Genomic DNA, 20941 nt, shown 5'->3' on the forward strand with positions numbered 1-20941 from the left:
ATCATGAGGGGCATAGATAGGATAAATAGGCAAAGTCTTTTCCTGGAGTGGGGGAGTCCAGAACTAGAGGACATTGGTTAAGGGTGAGAGGAGAAAGATATAAAAGAGACCTAAGGGGCAATTTGTACACACACAGGGTGGTACATGTATGGAATGAGCTGCCAGATGAAGTGGCGGAGGCTAGTACAATTGCAACATTTGAAATGCATTTGGATGCATATATGAATAGGAAGGGTTTGGAGGGATATGGACCGGGTGCTGACAGGTGGGAATAGATTGGGTTGGGATATCTGGTCGACATGGGCGAATTGGACCGAAGGGTCTGTTTCAGTGCTGTACATCTCTGACTCTAAGTGCTTTCTAGCATCTCTCCTGAATGTCCTTGCCCTAATTCTTAAACTATGTCCCCAGTTCTAGAATCTTCAACCAGTGAAAATTGTTCATCTTTATCTATCCTGTTTTTTCCCCGTTAATATCCTGAAGACTTCAATAGATCACCCCTTAGCCTTATAAATTCTAGAGAACAAAGGCCTAATTTGTCTAATCTCTCCTCATAATTTAACCCCTGAAATTCAAGTATCATTGTGTAAACCTGCATTAAACTTTCTCCAGGGCCAAAACATCCTTCCTAAGGCGTGGTGCCCAGATCTGCTCTCAGTACTCTGTGTGTGGTCTAAGTAGGGTTTTGTATAACTGCAGCATAACATCTGCACCCCCACACTCGAGCCCTTTAGATATGAAGGCCAGTATTCCATTAGCTTTCTTGATTAATTTCTGCACTTGTTCATAGCATTTTAAAGAGCCATACACCTGAACCCCCAAATCTCATTAAATATCCACTGCGCAACTTTGTGCCTTTTAAAAAAAACTGGTCTATCTTTTTTCAGTCCAAAATGGACTTGCTTCTACTAATATCCATCTGCCATAGCTTTGCCCATTTACTTAATCTATCAATTTTATGCTGTCTACAATGCAGCCCAATTTTGTCAACAAATTTGGATATTTGACTTATTATGCTATTAGGAGAAAGTGAGGACTGCAGATGCTGGAGATCAGAGCTGAAAAATGTGTTGCTGGAAAAGCGCAGCAGGTCAGGCAGCATCCAAGGAGCAGGAGAATCGATGTTTTGGGCATAAGCCTGAAGAAAGCTGAATCCATTCCTGAAGAAGGGCTTATGCCCGAAACGTCGATTCTCCTGCTCCTTGGATGCTGCCTGACCTACTGCACTTTTCCAGCAACACATTTTTCAGTTATTATGCTATTATCCAAGTTGTTAATGAATATTGTGAATAATTGTAGCTTCAACACAGGTCCCTTCAGGACAGCACTAGTAATATCACTCCATTATGTAATGTCCTGCCAATTTGAATATTTACCCATTATTCCAATTCTCTGTTTCCTGCTACTCAACTAATTTCCTATCCATGTCAGTAGTTTGCCCTGAATTCTGTGCACTTCCACGTTAGCTAACAGTCTTAGTTAACAGTGTGGGATTTTATCAAAAATCTCTGGAAGTCCATATTATCAACATCCATCATCTTACCTCTGTCCACCTTTGTCACCTCTTCAAAGGTGTTTGAGGTTTTACAGGCACGATCCACCCATCATGAATTGATGCTGACTCTCCCTGACTAACTGAAAGCTGTCAAAGTGATCAGCTATCCTATCCTTGATTATATAAAGTCTTAGGAGTCCTACAGGAGACAAGCCCTTTAGCCCGAACTGGTCCATACCAACCAAAATGTTCATCCATGCTAACCCCATTTCCCTGCACTTGGCCTATATCCTTCTAAACCTATGGGTACAAACTGCTTCTGAATAGCATTATATGTTTCTTTAAAAACCCTCCATCGTTCCTCAGATATTTTACCTATTAGTAGAGCTTCCCAGTTTACTGTGAAGTCTCTGACTCATCCCATCAAAATCTGCCTTACTCAAAATCAAATTTATAGTATTGGATCTATGCTTATCTTTCACAAATGCTCCATGAAACTCAATTGTGTTACGATCAGAATTTGACAACCAGGTCACTGAATCAATCAATCAATCTCATTGCTCATTACTAATTCCAATATTTTTGTCCCTTTGTCACATCCAAGACATACTGCTGTAGGAAACTATCCTGGACACACTCAAGAAATTCACAACCTTTCAGGCAGGTGCTCTTCCAATCTTTGTTAATATCAAAACCTCCATTAACACTATGATTCTATGTAGCAAAGGCAGTATAATATTAATTCCCACCACGCTCCTTAAGGCTCTACCATTCACTATGAAACTCCTATCTTGATTTGACTTTTCAAAATGCAACACCTCACACTTTCCTATATTAATCTCCATTTGCCATTTCTCAGCCCATTTCTCCAGCTGATCAAGATCATGCAGCAATTTCTGATAACCTTCCTCACTGTCCACGATACCACCTATTTTAGTGTCATCGCCAAACTTACTAATCATGCCTTACACATTCTTGTCCAAATCATTGATACAGATAACAAACCGTAATGGGCCCAGCACTGATCCGAGGCACACCACTAGTCACAGGCCTCCAGGCCCACAATAAACCTTTCACTATTACCCTCTGCTTCCTACCATCAAGCCAATTTTGTATCCAATTTGCTAGCTCACCCTGGATTCCATGCGATCTAACCTTCCAAAGCAGCTGACCATATAAGACCTTATCAAAGGCTTTACTGAAATCCATATAGACTATGTTTGCCACCCTGCCCTCATCAACCTTCCTGGTCACTTCATCATGAACTCTAACAAATTTGTGAGGCATATCTCTCATGCACAAAGTGATGCTGACTAATCCTAATTAACCCTGTCTCTCCAAATGCATGTACATCTTATTCCTCAGAATATTCTCAAGTAACTTACTTACCACAGATGTTAGGCTTACTGACATGTAATTCCCAGAATTTTCTTTGTAGCCTTCCTTGAATAAGGGCATAACAGTCATTACCCTCCAGTCTTCTGGGACCTCACATGTGGCTAACAATAATGCAAACATATCAGCCAGGGCCCACACAATTTATTCTCCGGCCTCTTGCAGTATTCTTGAATATATCTGCTCAGGACCAGGAGATTCATTCACCTTCATACATTTTAATACATCCAACACCACCTTTACTGTGATATAGACTGTCCCCAAGATCTGACCACTGACTTCCCCAAGTTCCCAAGTCTTCATTTCTTTCTCCACGGTAAACACAGCAGAGAAATATTGCAAGGTTTGTAGCTCAGGTTGAGGTTTAGGGTGTAGGTTTGCTCGTTGAGCTGTAGGTTTGATATCCAGACATTTCATTACCTGGCTAGGTAACATCATCAGTGGCGACCTCCAAGCGAAGTGAAGCTGTTGTCTCCTGCTTTCTATTTATAGGTTTGTCCTGGATGGGGTCTCTGGGGTTTGTGGTGATGTCATTTCCTGTTCGTTTTCTGAGGGGTTGATAGATGGTATCTAGATCTATGTGTTTGTTTATGGCATTGTGGTTGGAGTGCCAGGCCTCTAGGAATTCTCTGGCATGTCTTTGCTTAGCTTGTCCCAGGATAGATGTGTTATCCCAGTCGGTGGGTTTTTTTCCTCCGTGTGTAGGGCTACGAGGGAGAGAGGGTCGTGTCTTTTTGTGGCTAGCTGGTGTTCGTGTATCGTGGTGGCAAACTTTCTTCCTGTTTGTCCTACGTAGTGTTTGTGGCAGTCCTTGCATGGAATTTTGTAAACAACATTGGTTTTGTCCATGGGATGTACTGGGTCTTTTAAGTTTGTTGGTTTTTTTTGAGAGTGTTGGTGTGTTTGTGTGTTACTAGGATTCCGAGGGGTCTTAGTAGTCTTGCTGTCATTTCTGAAACTTCTTTGATGTATGGTTTCTGGCTGTGTTTTGTCTGCTTGTCGTGGTTTGTTCTTGAGGAATCTGTGGACTGTATTTTTTCAGTATCCGTTCTTCTTGAATACGTTGTATAGGTGGTTCTCCTCTGTTTTCCGAAGTTTGTCTGCGCTGCAGTGTGATGTGGCTCATTGGAATAGTGTTCTGATACAGCTTCATTTGTGTGTGTTGGGAAGAAAGTTAGCCACCAGGATACATGAACACCAGCTAGCCACAAAAAGACACGATCCTCTCTCCCTCATAGCTTTGCTTCACTTGGAGGTCGCCACTGATGATATTACCTAGCCAGGTAATGAAACATCTGGATATCAAAACTACAGCTCAGTGAGCAAACCTACACCCTAGAGAAATATTCTTTGAGGACCTTACCAATCTCCTACGGTTTCACACACATGTCCCCTTTTGTTCTTGAGGAGTCATATTCTACCTATTATTCTTTTTTTAATATACTTAAAGAATCTCTTTGACTCACCCTAATATTCTCAGCCAAAGCTGTCTTGTGCCCCTCTTCAACCTCTTAATTTCCTTTTTCAGTAAACTCCTGTATCTTCTATATACTTCCAGGGATTCCTTTGATCCCAACTGTCTGTACCTGAGCTACACCTCCTCCTTTTTCTGGTCAAAGCCTCAATATCTCTGGTCATCCAGGGTTCCCTATTCCTGCCAACCTTGCCCTTCACCCCCACAGGAACATATAGACCTTGAAGTCTAGCTATCAAACTTTTAAAGGTCTCCCACTTGCCGGAGATCCATTTGCCTACAGCGGAACCTTGACTATCGGGCAATCAAATATCAGATTATCTGACAAGATCGCAAGGTCCCGATACTTGGCTAAACTATGTTATCCAGCATTCGATTAACTGAAGGAAATATTCCCTGCCTGTGTCCTTCGGATAATCAAGGTTCCTTTGTACTCCAATCAACACCTGCAAGCTCCTGTCCAATTCCATCAAAATTTGCCTGCCTCAATTTAGAACTTGAAGCTGTGGACCAGTTTTGTCCCTCTCCATAACTATTTCAAAATTAGAAGAACCAAGGTCACTGGTCCCAAAGTGCTCCCTCGCTGTCATCTCAGTCACCTGTTCTGTCTATGTCCCAAGAGTAGGTCGAGTTTTGCCCCTTTCCGAATAGGGCCCTCTATATACTGTTTGAGGCAACTTTCCTGAACACTACCTTTACAAATTCCAGGCCATCTAAACCCTTAACACTATGGCAGTCCCAGTCTATGTTCAGAAAATTAGAATCCCCTACTATGACAACCCTATTGCTCCTGCAAATCTCCCCAGTCCCCCTGCATATTTGTTCCTCTAATTCTCGTTAACTATTTGGGGGCCTATAGTACAACTCCAATAACACCACCATCCCCTTATTTCCTAGCTCCACCCACAAAGCCACACTGGATGATCCCTCAGTTATTTCATCTCTGACTTTTGTCGTGATACTCCCCTTAATCAAAAATGCAACTCCCCCTCCCCTCTTTTCTCCACCTCTGTCCCACATACCTAATTTCGGCACTTATAAAGTCTAACACGTCTCACCTACTACCAGGTGATCTACATATACCTATTGTGGTTTAGTTTATATATGGTTCCTTGGTTTCCACCCATAAAGTCTCCACTGGGTGCTTTCCTTCATTACATTCCCCACCACCAGAGAAGTCTGCTTCTCCACCAGTCTTCTTTTTTCTCTCTCTCTCCTGTAAACATTACAACCTGGTATGTTTAGTTGTCAGTCCTGACCATCCTGCAGCAATATCTCTGTCATGACTACTATGCCAGTTTCCAAATTGATTTGCACCTGCAGCTCATTTAATTTGTTCTTTACATGACCTACATTTTGTATAAAGAACTGTAATTTTGCCTGTACACTCTATTCTGTCTTTCAGCATCTTTTTATTATTTCTCCCTCCTGTCTTAATACACTTCTTGTAGTCCCCGCCTCCTTGTTCATTAAATTCACCGTTTTTGTTCATCCTAAAAACATTTACGTTCTCCTCATTTGCTAACCTGCTTCTCTGGTTTCCATCCCCCTAGTTTAAACCCTCCCGAATGGCACTATCAAACCTTCCCTCCAGTTTAAGTGCAACCCGTTCTTTTTCAAACCTGCCCTGGAAGGGATCTCAATGCTTCAGATATCTTAATCTCTCCCTCCTACACCCGCTCTTTAGTTATGTATCCAGTTGGACTATCTTCCTAAGTTTGCATAATAAATCTTCCAGAATGGCCACCATTCTCACCAATTGGTTTAGTGATTACAATTATGTTTAAAAATGAAGAAAAAAATAAATTGAACTTGGGTGTTTTATGATATGGATGGCTTACTATTCTGCTACTCTTACTGCTCAGGTTTTCTGTTGTTGCAGGCAGAGAATGGCATGTCACGCGCTCATGGATTCACCTCCAGGGCTTTTTTCTTCGATAATCCTCGACGCTATGACAGTGATGATGACTTAGCCTGGAATATCACCTGTCATAGTGCACTCAGCAGGTAATTACTTAAAACTCTAGAACAAGAGAGGGATGGATGGTACAGCATTTAGCCCACTGTGCCTCTGAAAGACCATAAGATACAGGAGCATAATTAGGCCATTCAGCCTATCAAGTCTGGTCTGTCATGTGATCATAGCTCATATATTTCTCAACCCCATTCTCTTGCTTTCATCCTTATTCCCTTACCAATCAAAAACCCATCTGTCATTAAATACACTCAATGACATGGTGTCCACAGCCTTCTGTGGCAATGAATCCCACAGATTCATCATCCTCTGGCTGAAGAAATTCCTCATCTCAGTTCTAGAGTGTCATTCCTTCATTCTGAGGCTTTGCGCTCAGGCTCTAGTTTCTCCCACTAGTGGAAACAACTTTTTCATGCCCACTCTATCCAGGTCTCGCAGTATTCAGTAAATTTCAATGAGATTCCCCATCCTTCTAAACTCCAATGAGTACAAACCCAAGTCCTCAACCACTCCTCATATGACAAGCCTTTCAATCCCAGGATTTTTGTTATTAATGTTCTCTTAAATCCCTCCAAGGCCAACACATTAAATATACAGCCCACAGTGGCTCATGTTTCAAATGCTACCCAAGACCATTTTAATTCTACTCCTCTGCACTTCAACCATAGGCCTGTGCATGTCTCCTTTTCAAGTGTGTATCAGGCTATCAATGGGGGTAAAGTCAAGAGTGTGACTTGGTAAGTTGCTCTTACAGAAAATGGGGACAAGTGGCTTTGAAAGGCTTCTTTTTGCAATTCTATGGCCACTGTTTAAAAGAGTACTATTGAAAAGCTGATAGAAGCAGATTCAGACAGTGCATTTCAGATCATAATACCCTGCATTAAAACAAGCTCACTTCCTCTTGTTCTTATGCCAATTATCTTAAATCTTCATCTTCTAATTACCAACCATCCTGCATGCGATAACTCTCTCATTAATTACTCCATCAAACTCTTTCATGACTTTGAAAAGTTGTTAAATTTCCACTTAACCTTCCTTGCTGAGAACAACTGTAGCTCATTGAAACTTCTCATCCTTAATTCTATTCTAGTAGATCTTCCTCAAGTGACGTGCCCAGAAATAAATACACTGCAGTTGAGACACCATAGATGAAAAGCTAAATACTCCTTGAAATTTTCTTTTAAATTTCATTTTGTCCGATCCCTCCCAAAGACAATGGGCAAACATTAACAGTTTTGCAGCTGTTTGCCATTTCGAGTTCTTGGAATCCTGCACAGCCCAGCCCAGCCCCTCTCATTGTTCAGAACTGTATAGAGCAGCAAACCTTCCCAGGCACTGCATTCCAGATTCCCACCACCCGAAGTTAAAATGTTTCTTTTTTCTCAAATGTCCTGCCCCTTACCCTAAAATTATGCCCCCTTATGATTGACTCCTCAACCAAGGAAACAGCGGCTCACTACTCTCCCTATTCATATACATCAATCTTAAACACCTCAATCATGGTCCCCCTGCTCGAACAAAAACAATCCAAGCCTATAATAGTCTCTCTTTATAGCTCAATTACTCCATTCCTGATAACATCCTGGTGAAACCCCTTTGTACCCCCTCTATAGTGCAATCACATCCTTCCTTAGTGAGGTGACCAGAACTGCACACAGTACTCCAACTGTGGTCTAACCAATGCACTTTCTGCCGTTAGCCCACTGAAGACCTCTCACGTTAGAGTTGATCTTTCTCCGCACCTTTTCTGAAGTTGTAACATTATATTCTGCATTCTGTTAGAGTACTTTGGTGTAATTATGTAAGGTATGATTTACCTGGTTAGCATGCAAAACAATACTTTTCATGTGACAATAATACATCAATTTACATCAAAATCAAACATTACCTCCTTGCTGTTATACTCTTAAGCCATGACTAACAAAAGCAAATATCCCAAATGCCTTAACCATACTACTCACATGCTCTGACTTCAGGGGTCTGGAAATAACTACTCAAGATCCTTGTTCCTCTGAACTGCCCAGTGTCCCGCCATTCATTAAAATACTCCTGGTTTCTTTTTCCAAGTGCATCACCTCCCATTTATCATAGTTAAATATCATCTGTCACTGCTCTGCCTATCTGACCAACCCATTCATATTTTCAATTTCTAACATACAACCATTTTCCTCACTATTTATCACCCTACCAATGTGTTACCTACAAAGTTGCTTAACATCTCCCCCTACATTGTCATCTGTGTCATTTATAAGAATTGCAGTACTGATCTCTGTGGTACACAGTTAACATCAGCCTCCTACCATTACCCATTGCATCCTATTACGAGGTCAATTTCTGATCCATCTTGTCAGGTTAACCTGAATTTCCTCATCCACATATCCAATCACATTTTCGCAAGATTCTAAAAGATTTGCTAGGCATGACCTCCCTCTGACAAAGCAGTGATGACTACCCCTAATTAACCTATGCTTTTCCCAGTGGATATTAATTTCCTCCTCCAGGATTTTCTCCAATAGTTTCCCTACCACTGATGTTAGACTCACCAGTCTGTAATTTGTGGGTTCATCTCTATCAACTTTCTTGAAAAGTCAAACCACATTTGCTACCCTGCAGTCCTCTGCCACTTACCCCATGGCCAGAGAAGATCCTGCCTTGCTTCCCACAGCAGCTTGGGATGCAATTAATCTGGGCAAGTGAATTTGTCCATTTTAGGTTCAAAACAGCTTTCAATACCTCCCGATTTCATCACAGTCCCTTTTCCTGAATTCCGTACCCACCTCTTCAGTCCTTACTCTGGAAAAGGAGTAGTAGTACTCATTTAACACCTTTTCAATATCCAGCAGCTTCACACAATTGCCTAATAGGTTCTACTGTTTCCCTGGTTAACTTCTTCCCCATTAATGTATTTATAAAATATGTTGGGATTCTCCATAATGCTGCTCACAAATCCTTCTTCATGCCCCCTTTTTGCTCTTCCAATTGCCTTCTTAAGTTCCTTCTGGCACTTCCTATATTGGTCTAGGGCTGCAGCTGAATTGCTCCCTATGGATTTGCTAAGAGCCTTTCTCCTCTTCTTTATCCAGTCCTGAATTGTCCTAGACATCCATCTCATCCTCAGAAGATCAATTCAGAATGTGTGTGGGTGTGAGAGAGAGAATGTAGTTGCTAGTCAGATGGCATCTGTTTTGGAAATGGTAATGCTCCCATACATCGGCTGTGCTTATTGGATAAAGGTCGTAGGTTTGGAAGATACTGTTTAAGAAGCCATCTTAAATTGTTCCAGCACATCTTAATAGTAAACACTGCTGCTACTGTCTGGCAGTGGCAGAAAAATGATTGTTAAGGTGGTGGATTGAGTGCTAAATCAAACGCACTACTTTGCACTGGATATATCAACCTTGAGAATCGTTAGAGCTACACCTATCCAGGAAGATAGGAAGTATTTTATCATGCTTTATTTTGTAAGATAGTGGACAGACACTGAGGGGTCAGGAGATGAGTTAGTCATCAGCTATCCTAGCCTCTGTATTTATATGGTTAGATACAGTTTCATTTCTATAGTAAGTCCAAAGATGATGATAATGGAGGATAACGGTAATGCCTCTGAACAGCAACAAGTGACGGCTAGATTCTCTTGGAGATAGTCATTGCCTGGCTCATTACAAAATGTTACTACCTATCAGTTTAAATCTGATTATTTTCCAAGCCTTACAGCATGTGGGTCCAATCTGTTTTGGTATCCAAGGGTCACAAATGTTGTCAAATATTGTACAGTGAACATTCCCACTTCTGACTTTATGATGGAAGGAAGGTTACTAATTAAGCTTCCTTAATTAGTAAGTTACTAATTGGAAGTTACTAATTAATTTACTAACCTGAAAATGGTTAGTCTAAAGGCCACTATTTTGAGGGACACCCACAGTGATGTCCCAAGGAAAAATAGATGAAGTGCCTCTAACAACCATAATCGCATTACTCCAAGCACAAGATAATTGTACTGTAGACTCAAACATCAGGTTAGAATTGATGGTGTTCAGTGATGATTTAGAGACCATTCACACCACCTCAGATACTGAAGTAGTCTGCAGTAAGACCTGGACAACATTTAAGCTAGGGCTGATAAATAGCAACCAACATTCACAGCATGCAAGAGCCAGCAATGATCACATCCAACAAAGAATCAATTTTCCCCCCTTGAAATTCAATTGCATTAGTATTGCTGAATTCAGCTCCAATGGTCCAAGTCAGGACTTTACAAACTGGGTGCAATAACCCCCAGTGAGGTGGCTTGCATCCCAACCCCCAACTCCACAAAACCTGTTCATTATCTATGTGGCATGTCAAAACTATGCAGAATACTCTCCATTCGCATGGATGGGTGTAACTCCAATGACACTCAAGAAACTCAACATCATTGCCATTAAGACAGTTTGATTGGCACCCCATCACTCACATTAAATATTTAATCCCTCCACACCAGTAGGAGCATCACACAGTATCTCCAAAATCACTGCAGTAACTCTCCATAGATATTCAACAGCACCTTCCAAAATCTAGTCTTATTAATTCAGACAACAGGGGCGATACACACATGGGAAGCCGACTACATGGAAGATGCCACCTAAATTATACACCATTGTGTAATCTTATCACCATTCCTTTACTGTGACTGAATCAATTGTTTATTTATTGAACAGAACACCATATTCTAGCTCAACAGCCTGGTTAAGAGCTGGTGATATGGGGATCCCTGATGAGCAATCTGTAACATGAATACTATGTGAATATGGAGTGCTGAAACCAAACTTTTTATATTTATGGCTGTATGGGAGCTGAAATCATTTGTTATAACCAAAGACCACAGAGGTTAAATTTAGGACTTGCCCCTAGTCTGGCCAACTCAGTGACTTTACTGTTTGAACCCTGTCAGAGTTTTATGAAAGATTACTTCACAAAACTTCAACAAAAAGCACTTAAAATTCACAGCAATCTATCTTTTTAGCTCATCAAGCATCTCTCAAATAACCGATTACTATGGAACCAAGAACCAAAGTTACAATTATGAAGAATTTGCTTCCTTTGCTTCAGATGCCCATTTATCAACACACGTAGAGATTCACTCATGAAACTTTCCTTCACTCATGATCTGAAGAATGATCATTTTTCAATAAGCTGATTAAAGACTATGTAACTGTTAAATATTTCTAAAACAATGACAGTTAAGAATGGATGACAAATTGATTTGTACAATGTGAGAAAAGTAAAATTTTGCAGTAAATACTATTATTGATGCAATGCTAACTTGGAAAGTTTTTTTTTAAAAAAAAAGGCTGTCCACATCTGTAATTGAGGAATAGCCTTTTCAGAGAAATGTGATTAGAATGTTTCTGTAAATATTGTACAGCTAGCACTTCAGAGTCTAAAGTGCAATGAATCATAATAAATTTTAGTTGGTTGATAATACCTTTCTAGACTTCATTATTTGTTTTATAAAGACCTGTAAAATCTATATTCAACTGTCTCTATGACTGCTCTTACATTTTGTTAATGATTGGACACCAACCCAGAAACAAACTTCATTTAAAAGATGCTGAAATCTACTGGATTGGAAACAAAACCCACATCAGAAAGAATATGAATTTGCAGAGCACCCATCATAACCACAGGACATCTTCAATTACTTTACCACTCATTTGCAAATAGCAACATGGCAATAATCAAATTTTACTTTTAAGATATAGTGCTTTTGAGAAATAAAGAGTGGGAAGAACTTTCTTGTTCACCATTCAACATAGCCAAGGGTGTCTTCAACAGCATCAATGAGATGGGACCTCAACTTAATGCATCATATGAAAGAAGGCAACTTGAACAGTATACTAGTCCATTAGCCCAGAGTTTCTGCTGAAATTCTTGGAGTGAGGCTTGAATTCACATCTTTTTGACAGGGACCAGAATGGTGCACTGACAGTATGAAATAGCCTTGAGTTATTTTGTTGTGGTTTGCAGTTGGCACATCCAAGACGTGTAAATGATATATTGCATTTGGGAAACTTTGCATGATAATGGTAGGCTCATAAAAGAAAGGACAATGGGTGCTCCAAAGTCCATAGTCACGGTTCAGAGGATTGGTATGTTGGTCAAATTTAAATTTTCTTCACATTCTCCAGTAATACTCCAAATTGCATGTTTATTAAAGTCGCCCCCCCCATCTTCCTGGATAAAGGAAGTTTATATTCTTAGCACTGTGAGTTGATATTCTTAACTACACCCTCTCATGTTTCTTCCAAATCACTAAAATCTTTCAGAAATTTAACAGAGCTTCATAAGCATTGACTCAATCTTTTCACATTAACAAGCTTTCCATATTTTATTCTTTAAACTATCATAGGAAAATTATTCATGAACATACAAATTGATAGGCACAAAAGGACCAACCAGTACATCAATCATACCCCCCAAATGATTAAAACATTTAACTAGACGAGCAGTGATAGGGGGAAAATATTCAGCAAAAAGGCAATCAAAACCAGTTTGAATTCACATTTCCAAATTATAACTACAAAAGTGCATTATGTAAATTGGCATCTTGTCTCAACCCTAAACATTTCACAAGGAAATTAACCTTTGATTATTTTTAAAAATGCTGCAGACAGTGATAGTTGGATGAGCAACATCTTAAAAATAAAGATAAATTTCTGGCTGGGCTGAATTCCTCTTTAAGTTATGCAATTAAGACAGCTGATTGAAGTGAAGTGTCAGGGGTACAAGGCAGTTTCAGACTTGATATACACACACACAACTTTCCAGTTTATTACTGCAAAGGAACAATATTTTACCACTATACGAATTCACAAAGTAACATTCATCTCGAAATGAATGATGAAATGTCACAATATTGCTTGTAATACAGATCCTTCAACAGGCAGTTGTTAAGACAAGATATCAGTTTTCAAAGTGGATAGTGAGGAAAATTTATTTTTCTTTTTAAATAAATACATCTGACAAGTGCAGTAAACATAAGGGGTGCAATTAAATATTTTCAAAACAATTCCCATTTTTATGCTGAACAGACATACAGTACATAAAAATCTTGTCAAGACTTGGAACACAGGCAACTAGTGATCAAAGATTAAAAAAAAATACAATCAGTTTTATCACATTGCTTAAGGCAGGATACAGATACACTAAAATATTAGTGCTGATCATGCAAATGAAAGTCAGGGAAGTCAGAAAGAACAATTTGATGCAGCATCTGCGGCTAAAGGTGATAGCTTTTTACATTTCCTTTCAGGAATTGTGAAGCAGTAGTTGCACAAAGGAAACGAAAGCTTGGTTCACAGTACTCAGGTTATTCCAGTCAGCATTTGCAAGTATTCAAAATAAATTACTGATCAGTTTGTTTTTTATACTTAGAGGAAGTATATGCAATTTTGTTACTCAGATTTCTGCTCTTCTCCAAGGAATTGCAAGTTGATAAAAACTGCACACTGGAAAAATGACAATGTCCTTGTATTGCTGCTGAATCTAAATGACGCAGAAGATTGCAGTAAAGGATGTTTCAGTATCGGATTTATTCCTCAAATTGATAACTTTAGTAAACTAAATTAACATTTGTTGCATTTGTTTGTTTCATTTACATGTTGAAAAATATAGTGCGTGTAATATTAAATTGCTTAGGTGCTCCTCAGTACATTGCCATCTATTTATATTATCTGCCAACTATTAAATTTATAGATTACTTCAGCCACTTATTTCTCCAAATAGGACAAGATATTTTTCACATTACAAACCATAACCGATCATTTTAAGGATTGCCATAAGTGATTAATTGAATGATCTAGGATAGATGATTGTAAGTGGAGAAAATGGATACTTCCAATTGTAGCCTGAACCGACATGAATTCTCCAGTTCTTTAGTATCAATCTGTGCCAGTAGGAAAAGAGGAGATTGGTTTAAACAACTTGTTTTAGGTAGATCAAGAGTTGTAATAAAGGAAGTATTACAAAGATAAACAATTTTTGGAACAAAATTAGTTAAAAACATGGCTAAGCTAATTACTATAGACAAGCACTGGAGTTCAATTTAAAACTTGAGATTTTTCTTTGATCTTTCTGGCTGTTCAAATTACTTCTGTTTAAGAACAGACTTTTGCTGTTCTTAGTGCACTATTCTCAAATAGAGTCCTCCCTGATTGGCTACACTTCCTAGATGCAGCAGATGTATGCATTTATGAAGGACATCAAAATTAGAAACAGTAAATATAAGATGATCACTGATAAAGGAATTTGAGCAACCTCTAACCAGAATGTGGAACTCACTTTCAAATGGAATAGCTGAGGTTAACAGCATAAATACATTGATGGAGAAGTAGACAAGTACCTGAGGAAGAAGGAACATGAGGAGAAGTAGGCTTCATCTCTCATTAATCATGCTTTGTTCTATGTCAACTTCCACTTCATTAGGACAACTTTCTATTACTTGTCTAGCATCCCCTTAAATATATTCACGCTATTCACTTTGATTGCTCATAGAGCAAAATCTTGATTAGAAAGCTGTTGCACAAAGTCCTTTCTTCTGAATTCATTATTGAATTTAATAACGACCATCATATTCACATTTCTCCCAGTATAATGAACTAGGTTTAGCATATGATGGACATTAACACCAGATAATGGGTTGGTTGTATTTGTACTAATGATCATAAAGTAATGATAGAATTAGAAGAAAAGAGAAGGAGGCTGGTTTGCTGGGAAAAAAAAATACATTGATTAGAGGGGGAAAATAGCCTGCTTCATAGAATTATCGGTTAGTGGGCATAATGACTAGCCCAGAGTAGATGAAGTCAGATTACATTTTATCTCCCTGTGGCACAATGACTCGGCTTTACTTATTACCAACCAATAATGTAGCCAGATTTAAGTACACTCAGTTCAACCAATAAAGTTTGTAGTGTTAATTTACTGATTGAAAGGATTAATAATCTCAATCAACAAATTCTTTAAAGAGTAATAACTTATGAACAGCATAAATCTTTTCAAACTTTTATAGTAGACTGCAATGTTTTGAGCATGTGTTCATGTGAACCAGGCAAAAGTTTCATACCAACAGAACAAAGGATGAACATTTTCAGCAACCATCAAGAGGTTAAAACACAAACACAAAGGCAGAAAGTACAGCTTACATATCAAAGTATGGACACTATTATTTGTGCTATATATATATATATGACATCCTTGCTGCAGATGATCCAACAATAACTTGTGTTATACCCACAAGTAGCTTTTATAAAACAGTCACATTACTCTGATCCTTGCTTCCTTGATTACCGCTCATCAAGTACGCCAGCAGATTAGGCAGCTATATTTGGTCAATTCAGAGAATAACCTACTTAATAGAGGATACTAAAATATAAAAGTAAAACAGTTGGAAACAAACTACATGATATCGACATCTACTTTATGCTGAAAGCAAATATGAATCATACAGGTTTTCAAATATTATTGCTTTTTGATTTGGAAAAGTATTGTAATTTAAGTACCAAATTGCAACAGCAATATTTCTATTTTACATCTGAAGAATTCCAAAGATCCCTATGACACTCAATGTTTTCTGAAGTGGTCTTAAAATTTTCTTACTTACTTACGCAGATGACCAACATGTAGAAACTGCTCCCATCTCTCCACAGGATTTGTTTGTACACTTAACCTACACATTTTGCTGCAGTTGAAATTACATTTTTCAAATAGTTGCTTTTATTTTTAAATTACAAAAATCTTGTCCTCAATGTAAAAATGATAATTGACAGTCAGGTAGACTTTAATAACAGGCATCATTTTAGAAGGGAATCTGATCACTTTAGCAAGTTCATTAAAATTTTTAGACATTAATCAGAAATAATGAAGAACTGTCCATGAACATTCAGTTTGCAATACTGACACAGTTAAGCTCCAGGAAGCTCCCTCAAACCATTGGAGTTAAAAATAAAATTTTACTTGAATTTTAATAGATTAGTGCAGACAAACCTAGAACTGTTCAGTTTATAATCTTCTTGATGAATAAGGTTTGATAATATTTGAAATCAAATAAATTTTTAACTAGAAAAATTAGACAAACACTTAAGATTTGGGAATAATAAAGAACCTTCAGAGCACTTGTATCACAATCACAAAGAAATGCTATCAAATGAAATGCAGCAGAAGGTAGACTATTACCAAACCAAATTCACCTCTATCTTTCATTTAATGTCCTTCAAGCCAATGCAATACTGTAAAGTGTGTAACAGTTAGCTACTAAATCCCTGAAGAGTCTGAATTTTTGTAGTGCCAGGGGCTATGACAAAATTAGAGTCTCTACCCAGCACCCATCTTTGTTGTCTCCACAGCATTTGTTACCTCTTGTCCTTTAATAGCATTTTGAAGTTCTGTAATTCTTGAATACTTGTTGAAAGCCTGAAAGAGCAAAGTAGCAATATAAGTTAGCTACCATATATAATCTCTATGTTTTGGGAATGGCAAAAGGAAAGATAAATGGAACATTTCATTAGAATCATATAGTCATAGAGATGCACAGCATGGAAACAGACCCTTCAATCCATCTCGTCCATGCCGACCAGATATCCTAAATTAATGTAGTCCCATTTGCCAGCACTTGGCCCTTATCCCTCCAAATCCTTCCTATTCATTCACCTATCCAGATAAATTTTAAATGTTGTAATTGTACCAGCCTCCACCAATTCCTCTTCCAGCTCATTCCATACAGGCACCACCCTTTGCATGAAAAAGTTGCCCCTTTTACATCTTTCCCCTCTCACCCTAAACCTATGACTTCTAGTTCTGGACTCCCCCCATCCCAGGGAAAAGACCTCATGTATTTACCTTATCCATGTCCCTCTCAATTTTATAAACCTCTAAAAAGTCACCCCTCAGCTTCTGACCCTCCAGGCAAAACAGCCCCAGCCTATTCAGCCTCTCCCTATAGCTCAAACCCTCCAACATCCTTATAAATCTTTTCTGAAACCACCCTCCACTTCAGCTAAAAAAAACCATGCAGTTGACAGTATAATCAACAGATGTGCATTGCCTCCCTAAAGGTGAATGAGCACATGAGCACAGAGTGTAGCAGGAGGGACATCACATCATGGCTGTACAGGACAGTGCTGAGGACACTTTTGGTCTACAGTGTATAATTCTGGTCACCCTGGTATAGGAAGGATATTATTAAATTGAAAAGGATGCAGAAAAGATTTACAAGAATGTTACCAGGACTGGAGGGTTTGAGTTATAAGGAGAAGATGGGACTTATTTCCCCTGAAGGGGAGGAGGTTGAGGGGAATCTTAAAGAGGTTTATAAAATCATGAGAGGCATAGATGAGATAAATAGCAAGGGTCTTTTCCCTAGGGTAGGGAAGTTCAAAATTAGAGGGCATAATTTTAAGGTGAGGGGGAAAGATTTGAAAAGGACATGATGGGCAACTTTTCACAGAGATGGTTGTGTATATGGAATGAAGTATTAGTTGCAGGTACAGTTACAACATTTAGAAGATATTTGGACAGGTACATGAATAGGAAAGGTTTAGAGGGATACAGGCCAAAAGCAGGCAAAATGGAACTAGTTTGGTTTGGGAAACCAGATCGGCATGAATGAGTTGGACCGAAGGGTCTGTTTCTGTGCTATAACTCCGTAATTAAAATTATTTAACAAATATTTAATGAATATAAAGATGCACATTTCTTAAAAAAAACGGAACCTTGGAAGAAATAACGTTGGCGTTTCTTACACACGTTCCCTCTTCCCAACATGTTACTATTTGAGTAAATGGTCATTATGAAATTCCCATTTGGCTTCTGAAAATTTTGTTACATCCAGAACACTGTTCAACATAAGATTAGCGGTGTGACTAGTCTGAAATAATCCACAGTTCCAACTTAATAACTAGACAAAATTAATTTAAATCATTGATATAAATTGCAGCATATTATCTCATTTCAAAATGTCAGAAACAAAATCCATTTAGGACAGCATGCTGAGTCACGCAAATGCGTTCAAAGTTAGTGATCAGATTACAGTCTATAAGTGGCATTACAACAGCCACATACACAATGGTGTATGGAAGTAGTTTTTTAAACGCTAATCACCATAAACCTGTATGCTTTGATCACTGATTCTGGCAGTGGAAACAATTTCTCCTTCCTTACACTATAACTATAAACAGCGCTACTAAAGCTCTCCTTAACCTTCTATTCAAAGAAGAACAATCACAATGTCTACGGACTCTCAGTATCATTGCTGCTTTGAAACTGACTTGTGATCAGCAGATCAATCAAATCTTAAAATAATATTAAAATATTATGATGTTACATGAAACTTGCAGATAACGTTTTGAGTGGCAGACTGAATCTTGAAGTCTACATAAGATAGCCATTTTAAAAAATAACATTCCTGCTCTCCAGAAAGAATTTTTTTTTCCCCACAGTACAACAAGCCTCTATAAATAAATAAAAAAAACAAAGGAAATTCAGATTAGGAATAGTTCATCTGTCAAGCTGTTAACTGGTCTTGTTGTAAATCACTATTTTAAATCAGACCTACCAGTTTCTAATTATTTTTTCAGATGCAAGAATACTTTCAGGGGTGTGAGGAAGAGATCGAACAAGCGCACTTCAGTGATAATATGAAGGGTCCTCTCTCAGAAACCTTACAAGTTACTTACAACATTAACAGAGAAGCACAATTTCCTTAGTTTTGTGTGAATTGCCTATTACCTCTAAAGCAATTAAACAGGCTTTATGTTGTTTCAGGATTTTGAGCTGGAGTCAGCTCCCTCCCTTTCCTGAAAGGAAGTTTGCAAAACAATCAATACATTCATTTTAATGGAATTGAAAATGTATTGTCATCTAGATTTATTCTTTTATTTTTCCTACAGCATTGGAGAGGTAGCTAAAAACAGGACAGAAAGCAAAACAATTTACAGATTAAAACTGCATGCTACAGATTGCATTTGAAGTGACTGGAGTGATAAATTGATATCTTATTGAAGACATGGTTCTCTGCAGACTGCTTCTAAGCTGAGGATTGACCAATCTGCTAGAACACAGTGCACAATTTCTATGCAGATGTGGACATGCAAATCCTCAGCAGCAGTGGGGTTTGTAATCATGAAGCTGTGCATCTTATGATGTTCCCTGCTCTTTTGTTGCTTTAAGAAAAAAACTTAAATGTTCTGATTTGTTTTTCCAAAAAATGTATTTATGGTTTATGTACCAAAACATGAATGAGCGAACGAACAAACTTATTTGAAAGTAAGCATGGTATATGATGGCACCTGATGTTGCTGTAAAACTAACCAATGCTGATCCTCAACCATAAGGTTGAATACTCTCATTCAATTCTATTCTGTTGACATCCAGATTTCCCTGGTCATGCCTGTTGCTTTAGATTCTCAAATACAGGAGCAGATATCAATTATGCCACTCCTTTCCTCTCTTCTCAAAGCTGGATTAGGTTGTGATGGGAGTCTGCTGCTGCAACTCCAAACCACTAGTAACATGAGGTTCAATTTCTTTACATCATGGCAGCTTAAAGTCTCAGATCAGCTTGGAGGAAATAATCCAGTCTGCTGATGGTTTTTCCAAGTAGTGGAATACTCAGCTGGCAACTGTTAAATTTATATCAGGATCACAAATGAAATCCATATTTAAGGGCCCTACCTTTCTAAGACAGCAATCATGGATGGTGCAAATCCCACAAAGGCAAGAAGTGCTCTGGTAACAATGGCAGGCATGTCCTGATTTTAAATTTCTTACGTGACTTGGAGAATAAATAACAATCCCTATTAGTCAACCTAAACTATTCATATCTTTTCTGTTGGCCTTCTCACCTTGGGCATCTGGTTTAAGCATTACTTAAATGGAAACGACTATATAATGCTGAGGTGCAGAGGGATGGAGGTTTTCTAGAGCACGAGAGGAATTGAACTAAAATGATGGTTTGCTTCATTTATATATGGCATTGGTGAAACTGCCATAAAGTCATAGAGTAATACAGCACAGGAACAGACATTTTGTTACAACTAGTCCATGCCGAACATAATCTCAAACTAAACTAGTCACACCTGCCTGCTCCTGGTCCATATCTCTTCAAACCTTTCCTATTCATGGACTTATCTTAATGTCTTTCCAAACCACTTGCTCCTGCTCCTGTATTCGAGAACCTGAAGCAACAGTTACGGCCATGGAGATCTGGATGTCAGTGGAATGGAATTGAATGAGAGTATTCCACCTTATGGTTGAGTATGCCTGCATCCAACACTTCCACATACAAACCACTCAGTGTAAAAATTTGCTCCTCATGTCTTTTTAAAATCTCTTACCTTAAAAATATGTCCCATAGTTCATTTGCAGCAGCTGCGGGAAAGGCAGGAATGAGGACTGGGGGCTGCTGGGAAGGTAAATTTCCCTTTTAAAAAAGGACTTGCTTCAAGCATCAGCGGCCTTTATTTTGCAGCTGTGGGAGCGGTGCGAGCGAGGAACTGAGTGGGAGCAGTCGAATTGCACTCTGGGAAGGTGAGTGAACCATTATATTTGGGCAGTGGCTGAACCTGAG

The 20941-nt window shown here is 38.7% G+C and overlaps 2 protein-coding genes across 5 annotated transcripts in view; one reads left to right on the forward strand and one right to left on the reverse strand.

Annotated features, from left to right (window-relative positions):
• gpr137ba (G protein-coupled receptor 137Ba) overlaps positions 1-11802 on the forward strand; it is a 63333-nt gene extending 51531 nt beyond the window's left edge. For 2 of the 3 annotated variants that reach the window (XM_043680048.1, XM_043680054.1), the window contains exons 6-7: positions 6247-6371; positions 11342-11802. In XM_043680048.1, coding sequence (XP_043535983.1) covers positions 6247-6371; positions 11342-11465 — 249 coding nt within the window. In that variant the 3' untranslated portion in view covers positions 11466-11802. Of the gene's footprint in view, positions 1-6229; positions 6372-11341 lie in introns of all 3 variants that reach the window. The other variant, XM_043680061.1, reaches the window with a different exon arrangement.
• A 1496-nt stretch (positions 11803-13298) lies between these two features.
• Positions 13299-20941, reverse strand: part of ero1b (endoplasmic reticulum oxidoreductase 1 beta) — an 84774-nt gene continuing 77131 nt past the window's right edge. For both annotated transcript variants that reach the window (XM_043680077.1, XM_043680085.1), the window contains exon 16: positions 13299-16788. In XM_043680077.1, coding sequence (XP_043536012.1) covers positions 16728-16788 — 61 coding nt within the window. In that variant the 3' untranslated portion in view covers positions 13299-16727. The remainder of the gene's footprint in view (positions 16789-20941) is intronic.

The sequence above is a fragment of the Chiloscyllium plagiosum genome, chromosome 3, assembly GCF_004010195.1.
Source record: "Chiloscyllium plagiosum isolate BGI_BamShark_2017 chromosome 3, ASM401019v2, whole genome shotgun sequence".
Taxonomy (NCBI): domain Eukaryota; kingdom Metazoa; phylum Chordata; class Chondrichthyes; order Orectolobiformes; family Hemiscylliidae; genus Chiloscyllium; species Chiloscyllium plagiosum.